This window comes from Sapajus apella, unplaced genomic scaffold (genome assembly GCF_009761245.1).
Source record: "Sapajus apella isolate SASKATOON/1434 unplaced genomic scaffold, GSC_monkey_1.0 scaffold36, whole genome shotgun sequence".
NCBI lineage: Eukaryota > Metazoa > Chordata > Mammalia > Primates > Cebidae > Sapajus > Sapajus apella.
Window position 1 is genome coordinate 32,975,258 of NW_022436976.1, and position 20,928 is coordinate 32,996,185.

The 20,928-nt window shown below is 42.8% G+C and overlaps 1 protein-coding gene and 1 non-coding gene across 2 annotated transcripts in view; both read right to left on the reverse strand.

The window, feature by feature from the left end:
• ZYG11B (zyg-11 family member B, cell cycle regulator) overlaps positions 1–20,928 on the reverse strand; it is a gene marked incomplete at its 3' end in the record, with an annotated part of 89,120 nt that overhangs the window by 31,529 nt on the left and 36,663 nt on the right. The window contains exons 3-4 of the mRNA XM_032296358.1: positions 10,239–10,993; positions 3,258–3,398 (exon numbers count right to left, since the gene is read on the reverse strand). Coding sequence (XP_032152249.1) covers positions 3,258–3,398; positions 10,239–10,993 — 896 coding nt within the window. The remainder of the gene's footprint in view (positions 1–3,257; positions 3,399–10,238; positions 10,994–20,928) is intronic.
• On the reverse strand, positions 2,623–2,729 carry LOC116564176. The gene has a single exon (XR_004274767.1). It is a non-coding gene; the product is annotated as a U6 spliceosomal RNA (small nuclear RNA).

A 20,928-nucleotide genomic window follows, 5' to 3' on the forward strand; every position in this document is an offset into this window, starting at 1 on the left:
GCAACCTCCGCCTCCTGGATTCAAACAATTCTCCTGCCTCAGCCTCCCAAGTAGCTGAGACTACAGGCACACACCACCATACCCGGCTAATTTTTGTATTTTTGTTAGAGAAAGGGTTTCACCATGTTGGCCAGAATGGTCTCCATCTCCTGGCCTTGTGATTCTCCCACCTTGGCCTCCCAAAGTACTGGTATAACAGGCATGAGCCACTGCACATGGCCACAAATATGCTTTTTATTTTATTTATTTATTTATTTTTTTTTTTTGAGACGGAGTTTCGCTCTTGTTACCCAGGCTGGAGTGCAATGGCGCGATCTCGGCTCACCGCAACCTCCGCCTCCTGGGTTCAGGCAATTCTCCTGCCTCAGCCTCCTGAGTAGCTGGGATTACAGGCACGTGCCACCATGCCCAGCTAATTTTTTGTATTTTTAGTAGAGATGGGGTTTCACCATGTTGACCAGGATAGTCTCGATCTCTTGACCTCGTGATCCACCCGCCTCAGCCTCCCAAAGTGCTGGGATTACAGGCGTGAGCCACTGCGCCCGGCTTTTTTTTTTTTTTTTTTTTTTTTTATGAGGGAGCCTTGCTCTGTCACTCAGGCTGGAGCGCAATGGCACGATCTCAGCTCACTGTAACTTCAGCCTCCCAGGTTCCTTGTGCCTCAGCTTCCTGGGTACCTGCGATTACAGGCATGCACCTCACTTTGCTACTTTTTTGTATTTTTGGTAGAGATGGGGTTTCACCATATTGGCCAGGCAGGTCTAGAACTCCTGGCCCCAAGTGACCTGCCTGCCTCAGCATCCCAAAGTTACCACATTTTGATAAACAGTGTCCTGGACCAAAGGACCACATTTTGATAAACGTTGCCCTAAGCATTCAATAAAACGAAATCTCCTTTCTTGCCCTTCAAAAACTGGCTTGGTTAAAATAGCTGGGTGTTGTCATGCACACCTGTAGTCCTAGCTACTTGGGAAGCTGAGACAGGAGGATTGCTTGAGCCCAGGAGTTTGATGCCTGTCAATAGCACGCTAGCCTGGGCAACACAGTAAGACCCTGTGTCTTAAAAAAAAATACTTACTTGGGGCCGGGCACAGTGTCTCAAGCCTGTAATCCCAGCACTTTGGGAGGCCAAGGCGGGTGGATCACGAGGTCAAGAGATCAAGACCATCCTGGTCAACATGGTGAAACCCTGTCTCTACTAAAAATACAAAACATTAGCTGGGCATGGTGGTGCGTGCCTGTAATCCCAGCTACTCAGGAGGCTGAGGCAGGAGAATTGCCTGAACCCAGGAGGCGGAGGTTGCGGTGAGCCGAGATCGCGCCATTGCACTCCAGCCTGGGTAACATGAGTGAAACTCCGTCTCAAAAAAAAAAAACAAAATACTTACTTGGGGAGTAATGTAGATCAGTTATGAATACACAGTAGGTTCTAAATAGCATGGAAAAGTGCCTTATGGAATTCTGATATTTTCTTTGTCTTTCCTTCTTTCTTTTTTTGTGTTTTTTTTTTTTTTTTTATTTTTAAAGATGAGTCTCACCCTGTTGCCCAGACTGGAGTGCAATAGCACTATCTTGGCTCACTGCAACCTCCGCTTCTCAGGTTCAAGTGATTCTCCTGCCTTAGCCTCCTGAGTAGCTGGGATGACAGGCGTGTGCCACCACGCCCTGCTGATTTGTTTTGTGTCTTTAGTAGAGACGGGGTTTCACCATGTTGGCCAGGCTGGTCTTGAACTCCTGACCTCGTGATCCGCCCACCTCGGCCTCCCAAAGTGCTGGTATCTTGGGCGTGAGCCATCACAACTGGCTCTTTTTTTGTATTTTTTAATACTTTTTGTAGAAATGGAGTTTTGCCATGTTGCTCAGGCTGGTCTTGAACTCCTGGGCTCAAGCTACCCACCTGTCTCAGCCTCTCAAAGTGCTGGGATTACAGGCATGAGCTACCACACACGGGTCAATATTGTATTTCTAAAAAATCTATTTGGGAAGCAATATAGGATTAACATACAATATAGCATCCTGATTCCAGTCACATACTTTCATTTTCTTTTCTTTTTTTTTTATTTTTTATTTTTATTTATTTATTTATTTATTTTTGGAGACAGAGTTTCACTCTTGTTACCCAGGCTGGAGTGCAATGGCGCTATCTCAGCTCACCGCAACCTCCGCCTCCTAGGTTCAGGCAATTCTCCTGCCTCAGCCTCCTGAGTAGCTGGGATTACAGGCACGTGCCACCATGCCCAGCTAATTTTTTGTATTTTTAGTAGAGACGGGGTTTAACCATGTTGACCAGGATGGTCTCGATCTCTTGACCTTGTGATCCGCCCGCCTCGGCCTCCCAAAGTACTGGGATTACAGGCGTGAGCCACCGCGCCTGGCTTTATTTTTTATTTTTATAATTTGTTCTTTTTTATAAGGCATGGGCTAGCTGAGACCTTTTCTTTCTTTTCTTTTCTTTTTTTTTTGAGATGGAGTCTCATTCTGTTGCCTAGGCTGGAGTGCAGTGGCACAATCTTGGCTCACTGCAACCTCTGCCTCCCGGGTTCAAGCGATTCTCCTGCCTCAGCCTCCGAGTAGCTGGGACTACAGGCACATGCCACCACATCCAGCTAATTTTTTTTTTTTTTAAATATGGAATGCTTCACGAATTTGCGTGTCATCCTTGCACAGGGGCCATGCTAATCTTCTCTGCATTGTTCCAATTTTAGTATATGTGCTGCCAAAGCGAGCACTTCAATTTTCTGCTTTTTTTTGAGACGGAGTTTTGCTCTTGTTACCCAGGCTGGAGTGCAATGGTGCAATCTTCGCTCACCACAACCTCCACCTCCTGGGTTCAAGATGTCCACCTAATTTTTGTATTTTCAGTAGAAACGGGGTTTCACTATGTTGGCCAGGATGGTCTGAATCTCTTGACCTCGTGATCTGCCCACCTTAGCCTCCCAAAGTGCTGGGATTATAGACGTGAGCCACCGTGCCCAGTCTGTACTTTCATTTTCTACAGTAGCTGGTGATAAAATATCACAGTGGTCACTGGTTTTCGGTAAATAAATATGTACTACAAGACATTTATATTGCTTAATGAGACTACTATAAAACTTCAATAACATTGTACAACTATCTGGTCTCTCATTTATGGCTAACAATTCACATATCACATTATAAATAAAAAAAGACTATATGCAAAGTTTCACCAATTTTCTTAAAATTATTTGCACAAGGAGATCATTTCAAAAATGTCATATCCAGTTTCTTATTCTTACCTTTAAAATTTCTGGCTTTGTTTTTTCCATCACATGAGTCAGACTAAACAGATGAAATAGAGCTTCCCGAACAAAGAAAGCCCGTTCACTGTACCGCTTCAGTGCTTCCGCAATCTGAGTTTCATTGGCTTCTCCAGACACCTGTGAACATAACCAGATGATTAGCTTTTAGAATTCTCTAACTTTATCTAGTTAGAGAAACTAGATGTGGCTGGGCACGGTGGCTCACACCTGTAATCTCAGCACTTTGGCAGACCAAGGAGGGTAGATCACATGAGGTCAGGAGTTCAAGACCACCCTGGCCAACACAGTGAAACCCTGTATCTACTAAAAACACAAAAATTAGCCAAGCGTGGTGTGGCACGCGCCTGTAATCCCAGCTACTCAGAAGGCTGAGGCCGCAGAATCGCTTGAACCCAGAAGGTAGAGGTTGCAGTGAGCTGAGATCAAGCCACTGCACTTCAGCCTGGGCAACACAGCGAGATGCCATCTCTAAATAAATAAATAAATATCATTTGTATACATGGCATCTAGGATAGCCACACAAAACTTGAATCAAATAAAAATGATTATACTTTCTAATCTATCCAGATTATTCATCTTAAAAAGGTTTATTTGTCTTGAAGAGATGTTTACTAGGCTCAGACCCTAGCATAAGACCATGGGTGAAATTTTTGGTATTATACCTAAACTAAATCTCAAGATATTTAACACTATTTATAAGACCCTACAACTTGATTAGGATCCTATCTGCCTCTTAATCCTCAACCCCTAGCTCACAATGTTAAAGCTATGTAACCTTTCTTCCTCATCTTTCCTTAAGTCAAGCTTCTTCTCAACAAAAGACCACTCATACAATGTCCTCTCTGAAAACTTACTTTCTCTCTTTGCCTGACTAATTTCTACTCATTCTTCCTTATTCAAGTTAAGGACAGTTTCTTAGAGAAGTCTTCCTTGAGCCACTGATTTAAATTAGATCCCCTGAAACATCTCTTTCATAGCCATTATCATAATCCCTCCACTAAATTGATCCATTCACCACTGTACCCCAATAACTGGCATTATGCTTGGCTCAGAATACGTACTCCATAAGTATTCATCAAATAAATGTATCAATTAATTTCCCCAGATTTATCATGCTCCTTTCAGCACCAAGAGGTTCTGTTCAAAATTAAGTCTTTCCAGGGATTTCCCAATTACACAGGTTAATATACGTATCTTAAAATGTGATTCATGTACCACTGGCAACCAAATATAGATAACAGAAAGTGGCTCTTTATAAAAGCAATCCAACTAATAAGTGAAAAATAAATGAAAATATCACCATAATCTCCAATGAATTAATAGATCTAGCTACTAAGTGTCAATACCTGCTAACATCACAGAGAAACAACTAGATATTAATGTACCTCCCAATGAAAGAATACAACACCTAAGGGTCTGGCCAAAGGGATCAAACATGAGTCTAATTAAGCCTCCAAATCCAGCTATCAATTTGCAGATGCACCATTAGTATACAATCAGCAAAATCCAGGATGGCAGAGTGGCTTATATCTGTAATCCCAGCAGTTTGGGAGGTCGAGGCCAGAGGATCACTTAAGCCCAGGAGTTCCAGACTGGCCTGGGCAACACAGCGAGACTCTGTCTCTACAAAACAACAAATACAATAAAATCTAGACTGAGGGAAACTGCAAATCAAAAGGATAAATTCTTCAATGAACAAATTATAAGGAAAAGAAAGGGATGGAGGAGAAGGAATCTATAAACTAAAAGACACTAAAAAGACATCAAATAATTTTAATCGAACAAGATTAACCAAGTGCCTAAATAGTTGGGTCATAAAATTATAAAGAAATGAAAGGACATGGCCAGGTATAGTGGCTCAAAACTGTAATCCCACCACTTTGAGAGGCTGAGGCAGGTGGATCACTTGAGGTCACCTGACCAACATGGTGACACCCTGTCTCTACTGAAAATACAAAAAAAAAAAAAGAAAGAAAGAAATGAAAGGACATGATTACTATTAAGGTCAGAACAGAGGTTGCTTTTGTGGAGAAGGAGGGAGTCGTGTCCAGCATGGGGCACATGGAAGAACTTTGGAGTAGCTGACAAAGTTCTGTTACTTAATCTGAGTGATGGTCTCAAATATGTTCATTTTATTTTCAACTCATTAAGCTACGTAATTATTTATCGTCTTTGTATCTATTTTATTTTAAAATAAAGATTTTTTTTTTTTTTTTTTTTTTGAGACGGAGTTTCACTCATGTTACCCAGGCTGGAGTGCAATGGCGCGATCTCGGCTCACTGCAACCTCCGCCTCCTGGGTTCAGGCAATTCTCCTGCCTCAGCCTCCTGAGTAGCTGGGATTACAGGCACGCACCACCATGCCCAGCTAATTTCTTGTATTTTTAGTAGAGACGGGGTTTCACCATGTTGACCAGGATGGTCTCGATCTCTTGACCTCGTGATCCACCCGCCTCGGCCTCCCAAAGTGCTGGGATTACAGGCTTGAGCCACCGCGCCCGGCCTAAAATAAAGATTTTTTAAATGCCAAAAAAATGTCATTTTGAGAGATTATCTTATAATAAGAGGAAGATTTAGTCCTTTTTGGCAGTAACATTATACAGTGTGACACCAAAGTAATCAAATACTTTAAAAATATATTACTCAGTAATTTTTTTTTTTTTTTTAAAGATGGGGTTTCACCATGTTGGTCAGGCTGGTTTTGAACTCCCGATCTCAGGTGATCCGCCTGCCTTGGCCTCCAAAGTGCTTGGATTACAGGCGTGAGCCACCACGCCCGGCCTTACTCACTAATTTTTATTTTAACATATAATATTCAGCCAGACATGTGTTCATGCCTGTAATCCCAGCACTTTGGGAGCTAGAGGCAGGAGGATTGCTTGAGCCCAGGAGTTCAAAACCAGCCTGGGTAACAAGTAAGACCCTGTCTCTATAAAAGAAAAACAAGCCGTGTGTGATGGTGCATGCCTGTAGTCCCAGCTACTTGGCAGACTGAAGTGGACTGCTTGAGCCCAGGAATTTGAGGCCGCAGTAAGCCATGAATGTGCCACGGCACTCCATGATGGGAAACAAAGTGAGAGACGCTCTTTCGTAAAAAAACAAAAAAGCATATAATATTCAGACTGGAATATGCAGCTTTGAGGAAATGAAGGGATGTATCATGGCTGACATTTCAACCATTAATATGATAGGCTACAAGAGTCTGAAATGAATTAGACTACAGTATTGATATATGTCACATGACACAAAGGCACATATTGAGAATTTCCATCATTGTTGAAATAATAACAAAAGTTTCTTTACTTCCACTACCTTACTTTTTTAAATTTTCGTTGAGACACGGTCTCACTCTGTCACCCTGACTGGAGTACAGTGGCACCATCTTGGCTCACTGCAACCTTTATTTCCTGGATTCAAGCAATTCTTGTGCTGCGGCCTCCCAAGTAACTGGGTTTACAGGCGCACGCCACCACTCCTGGCTAATTTTTGTATTTTTAGTAGAGATGGGGTTTCACCATGTTGGCCAGGCTAGTCTAGAACTCCTGATCTCAAGTGATCCGCCTGCCTTAGAATCCTAAAGTATTGGGATGGATTACAGGCATGAGCCACTGTGCCCAGCCTACATTACTTTACTTCTTTAAATGCTTTTTAAGCTTTAATATTTATGTAGAACATATGTATACAAACTGGTTTTAACTACATATTCACATGTACAAATGGGTATTTAATAATAAAATTTTTCAAAGTGTTCAGCTCATTGAATCACCCAGAACTTTTTCTTTTTTTTCTTTTTTTTTTTTTTTGAGACGGAGTTTCGCTCTTGTTACCCAGGCTGGAGTGCAATGGCACGATCTCGGCTCACCGCAGCCTCCGCCTCCTGGGTTCAGGCAATTCTCCTGCCTCAGCCTCCTGAGTAGCTGGGATTACAGGCACGTGCCACCATGCCCAGCTAATTTTTTGTATTTTTAGTAGAGACGGGGTTTCACCATGTTGACCAGGATGGTCTCGATCTCTTGACCTCGTGATCCACCCGCCTCAGCCTCCCAAAGTGCTGGGATTACAGGCGTGAGCCACTGCGCCCGGCCCCAACAATTTTTTTTTTTTTTTGAGACACAGTCTCTATTGCCTAGGCTGGAGTGTAGTGACACAATCTCGGCCCACTACCACCTCCACCTCCTGGGCTCAAGTGATTCTCCTGCCTTAGCCTACTCAGTAGCTGGGACAACAGGCGCCTGCCACCATGCCTAGCTAATTCTTTTTGTATTTTTAGTAGAGGCAGGGTTTCACCACGTTGGCCAGGCTGGTCTCAAACTCCTGGCCTAAACTGATCCCCCCACCTTCACTACCCAAAGTGCTAGGATTATAGGTGTGCTCTAAGATAACTTTATTGTCTATATGGTTTACTCAGTGAACAGCACTTCTCTAGCCAGTGACAAACCTCACATCTGGATGCTCAAATTATAAGTATCTTCTTTTTTCTCCTAAAGTGCTGGGATTACAGGGGTGAGCCACTGCATCTGGCCGACTAAAGCTATTTTTAAATTAGTCTGTATTTTCTCCACTAGAGTTCCTCAAAAGCAGGGATACTAACATAATTATCTTTTTGTTGTTTTGTTTTTTGTTTTTGAGACACAGACCTGCTCTGTTGCCCAGGCTGGAGTACAATGGCACAACACTGGCTCACTGCAACCTCTGCCTCCCGGGCTCAAGCAATTCTCACGCCTCAGCCTCCCGAAGGGATTACAGGCGCCTGCCACCATGCCTGGCTATTTTTTGTATTTTTAGAAGAGACGGTTTTTCACCATCTTGGCCAGCCTGGTCTCAAACTCCTGATCTCAAGTAATCCGCCTACCTTGGCATCCCAATTTGCTGGGATTACAGGTGTCAGATGGGGTCTCATTATGTTGATCAGGCTGATCTCAAGCCTCCAACTCCTGAGCTCAAGAAATCCTCCTGCCGAATTGCCTGAACCCAGGAGGCGGAGGCTGCGGTGAGCCGAGATCGCGCCATTGCACTCCAGCCTGGGTAACAAGAGTGAAACTCTGTCTCAAAAAAAAAAAAAAAAAAAAAAGAAATCCTCCTGCCTTAGCCTCCCAAAATGCTGAGATTAAAGGCATAAGCCGCTATCCCTGGCCAAAAAACATTTTTGTACCTTCACTACATGTTCATTACTGCAGTTTGAGGTAGAAATCTGAGTTCAAGGGAGAGATCTAAGTTAAGACACAAATTTAGGAGTCATCAGCATACAGATTTAAGGAATGAGGTATACAGCACTCTAACAGAAGACTGGAAGATGAGGAAGAACGAACAAAGGAAATTGAGGCCCAGTATCAGGACAAGTAGGAAAAAAAAACAAGATAAGTATGATATCCTGGAAGCTAAGTTAAAAAAAAACAAAGTATCTCAAGGAGGAGGGCAAGATCAGCTATGTCAAATACCATTTTACTTTGGGTCAAATAAAATGAAGACTAAGAACTAACACTGGGTTTAGCAGATTTTCAGTGTTCTTAGGAGTTGGGAGCCACAGCTTGGTAGATTATCCAAGTATGGGATAAGGTGGTCAACAAATATAAGAATTCTAGTTGTGGAGAAATTGAAGGTTCAGGAAACTGATGGTGACAGAAGAGAAAGCTGAGTAGGGAAATAGTGAGAAGAGAATATTGAGTGGAGAAATAGTGAGAAGAGAAAAATCTAGTGGGGAAACATTAATGACAGAGCTGGAAGTATTATGGTAAGAAAGCCAGGCTAGGCACAAGGTCTTCACCTATAATCCTAACATTCTGGGAGGCCAAGGTGGGAGAATCACAAGACCCCATCTTTACAAAAACATTAAAAAAAAATTTAGGCCAGGCGCAGTGGCTCATGCCTTTATAGGCCTTTACAGCCAAAATCACACCACTGCACTCCAGTTTGTGTGACAGAGCGAGACTCCATCTCCAAATAAAAAAACAAAACACAACAAAAAAAACCCACATATGATTTAAAGCATATATGTATAAAAGTATGTAAGTAAATAGTTATAAATAAACATAAAAATATATTTGTAATCATATAATCACTGCTCCCATTAGGTTAAGCTCCTTGGAGGCATATATTTTCTTCTTTTGTTTTTTTCTTTTTGAGATGGAGTCTCACTCTGTCATCCAGGCTTGAGAGCAGTGGAACAATCTTGGCTCTCTGCAACCTCCACCTCCTAGGTTCAAGTGATTCTCCTGCCTCAGCCTTCCGAGTAGATGGGACTACAAGCGCGTGCCACCATGCCTGGCTAATTTTTGTATTTTTAGTAGAGGCCAGGTTTCACCATGTTGGCCAAGGTGGTCTCAAACTCCTGACCTCAAGTGATCTGCCACCTCCACCTCCCAAAGTGCTGGGATTACAGGCTTGAGCCACCACACCTGGCCTCATTTTCATTTTTTAATCCCAAGCTCTACCAAATTCAACTGATGTTTGTTAAACTAAATTTAAACCATCAGGCATGAGAAACCTTAGGAAAAGCAAAATTCTACCATTTCTACAGCAGAGATCTCCTTAGAGAACTTGATCTCCCACTAGGTACTCAATTCAACAAGGGGTATCCCTAGTTTCTCTGAAGTTATCCATTAGAAACACTATGTGGAAATGGTTCAAAATATCTAAACATCATCATAAGACGCCATATTGTTTACCCAGGACCTACTATGTGACTTGTAATTTACATAGATTATTATTAATCTTCAGAATTCTGCAAGGTAAGAATAATATTTATTTTACAAACAAGGAAATAAAAACTCAAAGTTACATCATAGCTTGTTCCGGGTCATGAAGCTGAGATTTTAATTAGGACTCTAAGCCTTTCAACTATATGAGGCCCTATTTTATGAAAATGTTCTATATATCATAGATATTCATCTTTAATAGAATCTTATGCAACTAAGATATTGGTCAGCCTGACAAAATAATACATTTTAAAAGTCTAACCTTCAAATGTCCTTCGCCTGTGAGGAATTCAGAGTAACCAGCATCAGTAGCCAGCAAACCTACAAACTGCATGCTTGGCCGTTGTTGTATAAAGGCTTCAACAGCTTTATCTGTCACATGCTTTCTCCCAGAAACATCCAGAGAAACAAGGTTGGGTAGGATGTCTTTTTGTTCTAGTAAGCGAAGAGCTATGTCTGATGTAAACTGTTTATCATCTGAGATATCAAGATGATTCAGATGTCTGAGTTCCCGAACAACATCCAGTATCTGGGTAGTTGTCATTTTCAAACATTTCAAGTGGTGCATGGTTAGAGACTTGAGTCGGTCTTTGCAGGCCAGTAGAGCAGTGATGTCTGTGATCGAGGTGTTAGAAATATCTAAGCTCTCTAATCTTGGCAACGAGGCAACTTCAGCCAGGTCTTCATTGTAAAAGAGAACATTCGTGATGCTTAAAGCTCGAAGGCCAGAAAGCCGGCTAAAGCACCGCTCGTAAGGATCCTCAAGGGAGAGAGTTAATGAATTCAGCACCAGGCACTGGAGATTTTGCTGGATCCATTTGTTACTGCCAAGCCCACTGATAATATCTGTAATCGTGATATCAGCATTCACACCTGTGGCATCAAGTTCCACTAACTTGTGGTGACAGAAGGCTTTCCGGAAAGCAACAGCAGAGATCTTTGCTTTGCGAATGCAGGCTCGCTTTAAGCGCATCTGGTTGCCCCTAAAAATACCCACAGTTCCATCATTCAGTAGACCTGTGGAAAAACAAGCAGCACTTTAACTTCAAAAAACAGTTAAAGAATAGCTAAAATTTCCATCACATTTTACATTTCCAAAGTGCTCCCATGAAACAGTATCTCATTTGATAATCACAATTCATTTAGGTGAGACTATTACTGTCTACAACTTGCAGATGAGTAAACTAGGGCTCAGAGAGTGGCTTTCCAAGATCACAGGGCTGGTAAGTGGCAGAATCAGGACTGTGGTAGACATCACTGACATCCACTAACATCTGGTTCTTAACTTACTGAACAGACAACTACATTTCCCCTGCCCATCCCTGGAGTTAGCTGGAGCCATGTGCTTAGTTCTAGCCAATGGACTGCCTGCTGAAGCACCTGAGAGCCAGTGCATGATTTTCTATGCTGCCTTTTTCTGCTATGACAAATGAAGAGCCTTCAAGTTCTAGAGAGTAGTTTTACGAGAAGGAACTCTCCATCAGTTTGGATTCTAGGGTGACCATGAAGCAGAATCCTCTATCGACTTGGAGAGTTTATGTACCGCAAGTGAGTTATAAACCTTGTGTTAAGGTATTTGTTACCAATACATTTATAGCCTATCCTTTAAGTTCACTTTAACATATAATTATACACACACATATACACATAATATATTTAGCATGCACGGCCAGGTATGGTGGCTCATGCCTATAATCCCAGCACTTTGGGAAGTCGAGGCAGGTGGATCACCTAAGGTTTGAAACCACCCTGACCAACATGGAGAAACCCCATTTCTACTAAAAATACAAAATTAGCTGGATGGGTGGCACATACCAAAATCAGCTGGTAATCTCAGCTACTCGGGAGGCTGAGGCAGGAGAATCACTTGAACCCAGGAGGCAGAGGTTGCAGTGAGCTGAGATTGCACCACTGCACTCCAGCCTGGGCAACAAGAGCAAAACTCCATCACAATTAAAAAAAAAATATATATATATATGTATATGCATGCCTTGTAATTCATTAATAGACCACTAATCAGATCTCAAACTTTATTAAAGTGATCTAGCCCTGGGAAACATAGCAAGACATGTTTCCAAACAAAACAACCATGTCTACAAAATAACTGAAAATGAGTTGGGCATAGTGGTGCATGCCTATAGTCCCAGCTGCTCAGGAGGCTGAGATGGGAGGATAACTTGGGCCCATTAGTTCGCGGTTATAGTGAGTTATGATTGCACCACTGCACTCCAGCCTGAGTGACCAAGTTAGACCCTGTCTCTTTTTTTTTTTTTTGAGATGGCGTCTCGCTTTGTCATCCAGGCTGGAGTGCAGTGGTGCAAACTTAGCTTACTACAGCATCTGCCTCCCTAGTTCAAGCAATTCTTCTGCCTTAACCTCTGGAGTGGCTGGGACTACAGATGCCCGCCACCATGCCTGGCTAATTTTTGTATTTTTAGTAGAGATAGGGTTTCACGATGTTGGCTAGGCTGGTCTCGAACTCCTGACCTCATGATCCACCTGCCTCAGCCTCCCAAAGTGCTAGGATTACAGGCGTGAGCCCCCACGCCTGGCCCCTGTCTCTTAAACACACACACACACACACACACACACACACACACACACACACCCTTTAGTAATTATAGTCCCTCCCTAGCAGATGAATGTAAATGAAGTCAACAAAGTAACCTCTTGAAGTGCCTTCGAAATCTACCTGTCTGCCAATCAACAGTGTTACAAGCATATGATACTTTAGAGCCACATCTCAACAATATCACATATCAACTAACAACATTGACTGTGAAAGAAGTAACAATCATGCCAATAAAAGGTAGTCTAAGAACAGTCTGAGGTGATGAGCAATTGGGGATAGGTAAATGAATAGCCTGAAGTCAAGAGAGGAACTCTAAGCAGCACCTTAGCTGGCCCATACTCAAGATGTAGCTAGGCTGCCAGCCAGCCACTCTTAAATTAGAACTAAGGTATTTTTAAAAGGGAGCACTACTCTCTAATGAATTTTGCAGACTTAATTATTGTTAAATAGTTAAAATCCAGAAAAGCCCTTTTTGCAAAACCTGCCTAAGTGGACAAAAATGACTAATTATGTATTAAGAACTCCATTATATTTTAGAGCTGTGCTGCCCGATACATAGTCACTAGCTACACACAGCTGGAGAGCACTTGAAAAGCAGCTGGTACAAAGTGAGGTCAGATACAAGCATAAAATATACACCAGATTGTGAAGACTTAATACAACAAAAGAAGGTAAACTATCTCAGTTTTTTATATTGACTATAGGTTGAAATAATCACTTTTTAATATACTGGATTAAATAAATATTATTAAAATTAGTTTCACTTGTTTCTTTTTATTTTTTTTAATGTGTCCACCAGTAAATTTAAAATTAAAAAAAATTTTTTGAGACAAAGTCTCACTCTGTCGCCCAGGCTGTAGTGCAGGTGCAGTGGTGCAATCTTGGCTCACTACAACCTCTGCCTCCCGGGTTCAAGCAATTCTTCTGTCTCAGCCTCCCAAGTAACTGGGTCTACAGGTGCACGGGACCACACCTGGCTAATTTTTGTATTTTCAGTTGAGATGGGGTTTCACCATATTGACTGGGCTGGTCTTGAACTCCTGACCTCGTGATCTACCTGCCTCAGCCTCCCAAAGTGCTAGGATTACAGGCATGAGCCACCACACCCAGCCAAAATTACATTCCTATTCAACACTGTTGTTTTAAGAACAGCCTTTCAAATTACCTGAACTCTATTTCAGGGGAGTAAATTTCATGGCGGGATCCACTCAGCAAACAGTTATTAAACAATTACTATATGTCAAGTACTCTAAATGCTGTAGATACAAAGAAAAATAAGATATGTCCCTATAATGAAAGGATTCATAATTCCAGGGAGTAAAAGAGACACAAACAGTCATAACAAAATGAGACAACGTCAAGTACAAAATACCACAAAAACAAAGAAAAGGAAGTAAACAATCATGACTGGAGATCTGGAAAAGATTTGATAGAAGAGGTGTTCTTTGAGTAAAGCCTTTGAAGATGCTGAAAGAATTCAAAGATGAAGGTTAGGAGGGGCTCAGTGGCTGATGCCTATAATCTCAGAACTTTGGTAGGCTGAGGTGGACGATCACCGGAGGCCAGGAGTTCAAGACCAGCCTAGCCAACATGGCAAAACCCCATCTCTATTAAAAATACAAAAATTAGCCAGGTGTGGTAGTGCATGCCTGTAATACCAGCTACTCGGGAGGCTGAGAATCACTTGAACTTGGGGGGCAGAGGCTGCAGTGAGCCAAGACCGCACCACTGCACTCCAGCCTGGGCAACAGAGCAAGACTCTCATCTCAAAAAAAAAAAAAGGTATATTAAAGGAAGAATACACAACATAAGCAAAGTCTTAAAGATGTGAAAACATATCACAGTGTTATGAAATGGCAAGCTCTGTATTTCTTCAACATAAGAAACCGAACTCTACGATATGGTGCATTTCTGGGAATATAAACGTGTCAATGAAAAAGAAGAAATGAGGCTGAGAAGGTGAGCTGGGACTAAATCACTCTGAGAGGTAAAGAGATGAAAGCACATCAGTAGGGACCATGGGACCCATGGAACAATGCAGTAAAGTTCCTGGTTTTTTTCTGGTCATATATCCCAGATCTAAAGTTGAAGGAGCCAGCAGCCCCGAAACACCAATGGGCAAAGACAAAAAAGCTCCCCTAAAACCGCTCACTCTAGCCCAAGTACCAAAAAAGGAGCAACTCATAAGACAGGAAACAGCTAGTAGACAGTAACTGCTCTACTTCAGCCAAACACAACAGAAAAAACTGTGGCTCCCCCCATGCCAGCAAATTCCAATGGGGGTCTAGATTTCTACCCTTGCCAAGCTGTAATCACTTCCCCCATCTGCCCACAAGGGAGGTGTTGGAGAAGTCTGAGTAGAGAGCAATGACTTTCATTCCTGCTGGGTGGTGAGAACTATCCCCTACCATGACGTCAGTGGGTACCATCTGGAGAGCCTGAACTTTAATACTCATCTAGCAGTGATGAAGTTCTCCACCTGCTTCCCTGCTGGCGTGCTGTCATAGAAGTTTAGTGGAAAGTCAGCACTTTTACAACTGCCCAACCTCCTCCCAACATGGTGTCAGTAGAGGCCAACTGGGAAGCAGAAATGACATACCCATACCCCTCTCAGCTAGGGAAGTATCAATAATGTCCTAATGGGTAGTCAGAATTCCAACCTCTGCATAGCCCTGCACCTTGGGTGTTAAGAGAAGCCAAGTGGGGAACCAGAAAGAACATTAACCCCAATCTGGCAGTAACAAGGCAGTGCTCCTACCTTCCACTGGTGGAGTGACGTCAGAGGCTCGAACACAGAAAAATCTCGTATCACCTAAAATGTCCTGGTTTCAATAAAAAATTACTACGAATCATACTAAGAACCAGTATGACTTCAAACCAAAAAAGAGATAATCAATATATGCCAACAGTAAGGTAACAAAATGTTAGAATTATTCGACAAAGATTTTAAAGGAGCCATAAAAAAAACACAATTAAATTTTCAAAAGTAAACAATTACAAACATGTTTGAAAAAAATGAATATAGAAAGTCTTGGCAAGGCAAGAGAAGATATAAAGAAGAACCAAATAGAAATTTTAGAAGTGAATGATACAGTAATGCTTGGGGGTCAACAGTAAAATGGAGAGAACAAAGAAAAAAGATCAGTGAACTAGAAAACAAAAGAAATTGCCTAAATAACAAGAACAGAATGGGAAATAAACAAAAATGAAAATCTTTGTGTCACTGGAATATCTGAAGGACAGGAGAGAGTGGGGTGAAAAACTACTTAAAGAAATAATGAGCCAGGCACACTGCATCATGCTGTCATGCTTATTAATCCCAGTGCTTTGGGAGGATGTGACGAGAGGATTACCTGAGTTTGAGACCAGCCTGGGAAACACTGCAAGACTCCATCCCAACAAAAAAAATTTTTTTAATTAGTGGGGCATAGTGATTTATACCTGTAGTCCTAGCTACTCAGTAGGCTGAGGTGGGAGGCTTGCTTGAACCCAGGAGTTTGAGATTATAGTGAGCTATGATTGCACTCCAGCTTGGGTGACAGAGTAAGACCCTGACTCGGGGGGAGGGGGTGGAAAACCTGAGTATGGTGGTTCATTCCTGTAATTCCAACACTTTTGGAGGCTGAGGTAGGAGGACTGCTTTGAGCCCAGGTGTTCAAGACCAGCCTGCACAACACAGCAAGACATCTCTGTTACAAATTTTTAAAAATTAGTCAGGGCTGGGCATGGTGGCTCACGCCTATAATTCCAGCACTCCGGGAGGCCGAAGCAGGTGGATCACCCATGGTGAGGAGTTCAAGACCAGCCTGACCAACATGGTGAAACCCCGTCTCTACTAAAAATACAAAAATTAGCCAGGCATGGTGGCAGGTGCCTGTAATGCCAACTACTCAGGAGGCTGAGAGGCAGGAGAATTGCTTTAACCCAGGAGGCAGAGGTTGTAGCGAGCTGAGATCGCACCATTGCACTCCAGCCTGGGCTAACAGAGCAAGACTCCGTCTCAAAAAAACAAAAACAAAAACAAAAATTAGTCAGATGTTGGTGGCATGTGCCTGTGGTCTCAGCTACTCAGGAGGCTGAGGTGGGAGGATTGCTTGAGTCCAGGAGTCCAAGGCTGCAATGACCTATGATCATGCCACGACACTCCAGCCTGAGAAACAGAATGAGACCTTGTCTCAAAAAATAACTCTTTTAATTAAAAAAAAAAGAAGGATAGGCTGGGTGTGGTGGCTCATGCCTGTAATCCCAGCACTTTGGGAGGCTTAGGTGGGTGGATCATCTGAGGTCTGGAATTTGAGACCAGTCTGGCCAACATAGTGAAACCCCATCTCTACTAAAAATATTTTAAAAATTAGCTGGGCATGGTGGCGCATGCCTGTAAAAGCCCAGCTACTCAGGAGGCTAAGGCAGGAGAATCACTTGAACCTAGGAGGCAGAAACTGCAGCTGAGATCGCGCCACTGCACTCCAGCCTGGGAGACAGAGCAACAGTCCATCTCAAAAAAAAAAAAAAAAAAAAAAAAAAAAGAATCAACATGCTCTAACTGACAACTCAAGGGCTTCTTTCAAGGAGTAAAATACAGATGCATAAATACAAAGATCGTGCCCCAAGCATTTTTTCTTTCTTTCTGATTTAGGAGAGACAACTGATGTGACCAAAAATGTGATCTACAAATAAATGGGGTGCTAGTCTAGCACTATAAGCTTTCAATCACCCAGAAAGTTTATTTGGCTAGTCAAGGAAGCAATTCATAATGTTTCAAATTTTCAGTTTTATCCCGAACCAGAAAGTTGAACATGTCAGGATCTATAAACTTAGATTAGATTGACAGTATAACACAGGAACATTATCATTAGATGGTAAAATTCTCACTCTGATTTCTAGCTCTTATGCCCACATTTCCTGGAAAATTTTTAGCACGCAGACACAGATACAATGAGAAAAGATTATGACAGGAGAATCACAGACCTCAATAAGTAAAACTCTAGAATCAGATTTATTTCAATTAAGACTGTCACTGGCTGAGTGCAGTGGTTCACAACTGTAATCCCAGTACTTTGGGTGGCTGAGGCAGGAGGATTGCTTGAGCCCAGCAGTTCGAGACCAGCCTGGGCAACACAGTGAGACTATCTCTACAAAAAAATTTAAAAGTAGCCAAGATCATACCACAGCACTCCATCCTGGGTAACAAAGTGAGACCCTGTCTGTTTTGCTTTTTTTTTGGGAGGGAGTTTCACTCATGTTACCCAGGCTGGAGTGCAATGGCGCGATCTCCGCTCACCGCGACCTCCGCCTCCTGGGTTCAGGCAATTCTCCTGCCTCAGCCTCCTGAGTAGCTGGGATTACAGGCATGCGCCACCATGCTCAGCTAATTTTTTGTATTTTTAGTAGAGACGGGGTTTCACCATGTTGACCAGGATGGTCTCGATCTCTTGACCTCGTGATCCACCCGCCTCGGCCTCCCAAAGTGCTGGGATTACAGGCTTGAGCCACCGCGCCCGGCCTGTTTTTTTTTTTCCCCTCCCTCCTGACCCTGTCTCTTAAAATAATAAATAAATAAATAAATAAATAAAAGATTGCTTTTAAACCTACTACTTAAAGCCATCTACAGATTGAATGCAATTCCTATCACAATACCACTGATATTCTCCACAGAAATAGAAAAAAAATCTTAAAAATTTGTATGGAACCACAAAAGACCCTGAATAGCCCAAGCAATCCTGTGCAAAAGGAATAAACCTGGTGGCATCATACTACCAGACTTCAAAATACGTTATAAAGCTATAGTAACCAAATCAGCTTAGTATCAACATAAAAATAAACACATAGACTAAACAGAACTACAGAAAAATAAAACCCAAAAATTAATTCAACTATCTACAATTGTGACATGGTAAAAGGCCCATAAAACTGCATACCTCAACGTACCTCGGCTTTCTATTGAAACTGCTCTCTGTAACCCAAATGTGACAGGTAAGCAGTCCAAACCCATGCCATCTTGGCCCCTGAGACTTGTAATAAGTAATTAAGAACTGTAATTTCCACCCTACCCAGACAATGTGTAAACAAATGCTAATCTTGACTTTTGTGAACCACTTAAGTAACAATCAGAATGTCAATACTCCCCTGGCCCTTGGAGTGTCCTGAGCCCCTCACCCTCATCTTCGCCCAGGAGGTGATTTACAGAATCCACTAGCCCTCAGAGCGTCTGAAGCCCCTCACCCCAACCCCTGCCCCTCATCCTCACTCCTGAGGGGGTTTTACGGGTATAAATGTTCTTGACACCCTCCTTTCGGAGCCACGGGTTGGAGAGATGCGAGTCTTCCATGGCCGCCGGCAATAAAGACCCTGCAATTTGGCATACTTTTGTCTTGGTGTTGACTTTCTACGCTCGGGCCAGTACAACACAATCAACTGATTTTTCACAAAGGCACCACTGACATTCACTGGGAAAAGAATAGTCTGTTCAATAAATGGTGCTGGGAATGCTGGATATTCACAGGCAAAAGAATGAAACTAGTCCACCCCGCATCTCTCACCTTTACAAAAACCAACTCAAAATGAATCAAAGACCTAAATGTAAGAGCCAAAAACTATAAAACCACTAGAAGAAAATACAGTGGAGGGCTGGGCAAGATGGCTCATGCCTATAATCCCAGCACTTTGGGAGGCCGAGGTGGGTGGATCACCTGAGGTGAAGAGTTCTAGACCAGCCTGGCCAACAGGGTGAAACCCCATCTCTACTAAAAATACAAAAACTAGTTGGATGTGGTGGCAGGTGCCTGTAGTCCTGGCTACTAGGGAGGCTGGGCCAGGAGGATCACCTGAACCCAGGAGACAGAGATTGCAGTGAGCCAAGACTGCACCACTGTACTCCACCCTGGGTGACGAGAGTAAAACTCAGTCTCAAAAAAAATAAACAAGGGCCAGGGATGGTGGCTCACATCTGTAATCCCAGCAATTCGGGAGGCCAAGGCAGGTGTATTACCTGAGGTCAGGAGTTCGAGACCAGCCTTACCAACATGGAGAAATCCTGTCTCTACTATAAATACAAAATTAGCCAGGCATAGTGGTGCATGTCTGTAATCCCAGCTACACAGGAGGCTGAGGCAGGAGGATCACTTGAACCTGGGAGACGGAGATTGCAGTGAGCTGAGATTGCACCATTGCACTCCAGCCTGGGCAACAAGAGCAAAACTCCATCTCAAAAAACAAAAACAACAACAACAAAAGAAAATGTGGTAAATATATACAATAGAATACTATACAGTCATCAAAAAGAAATAAAATCCTGTCATTCATAGCAACATGGATGGAACTGGAAGACCTTATGTTAAGTGGAACAAGCCAGGAAAAGAAAGTTAAACACTGCATGTTCTCACTCATATGTGAAAGCTAAAAAAAAGTGATCTCATAGAAGAAAAAGTAGAACAGAGGTTAGTAGAGGCTGGGGACTTGTAGAGGGAAGGGGAAGATAGGCAGATATTTATTACAGAATACCTAATTACAGCTAGACAGGAGGAAACAGTTCTAGTGTTTTACACAATGTAGGATGATTACAGTTAACAATAATTCATAGTTTCCAATAGTCAGAAGGATAGTGAATATTCCCAATACAAAGAAATGTTTGAGATGATGAATATGTTAATTATCCCAATCTGATCACTATGCATTACATGTATTGAAGCATCATTATATACCCCACAAATATGTACATGATCTCAGCTCACTGCATCCTCTACCTCCCAGGTTCAAGCAATCCTCCTGCCCTGAGCCTCCCTAGTAGCTGGGATTACAGGCATGCGCCACCAAGCCTGGCTAATTTTTGCATTTTTAGTAACGACGGGGTTTTGTCATATTGGCCAGGCCGGTCTCAAATAACCTCAGGTGATCCACCTGGCTTGACCTCCCAAACTGCTAGGATTGCAGGCGTGAGCCATCACACCCAGCCTACAATTATTATATGTCAATTAAAAAACAGGCCAGGGCCAGGCATGGTAGTTCATGCATGTAATCCCAACATTTTGGGAAGCCAAGGCAGGAGGATCATTTGAGGTCAGGAATTCGAGACCAGCCTGGCCAACAAGGTGAAACCCTGTCTCTATTAAAAATACAAAAATTGGCCGGGCGCGGTGGCTCAAGCCTGTAATCCCAGCACTTTGGGAGGCCGAGGCGGGTGGATCACGAGGTCAAGAGATCGAGACCATCCTGGTCAACATGGTGAAACCCCGTCTCTACTAAAACTACAAAAAATGAGCTGGGCATGGTGGCGCATGCCTGTAATCCCAGCGACTCAGGAGGCTGAGGCAGGAGAATTGCCTGAACCCAGGAGGCGGAGGTTGCGGTGAGCCGAGATCGCGCCATTGCACTCCAGCCTGGG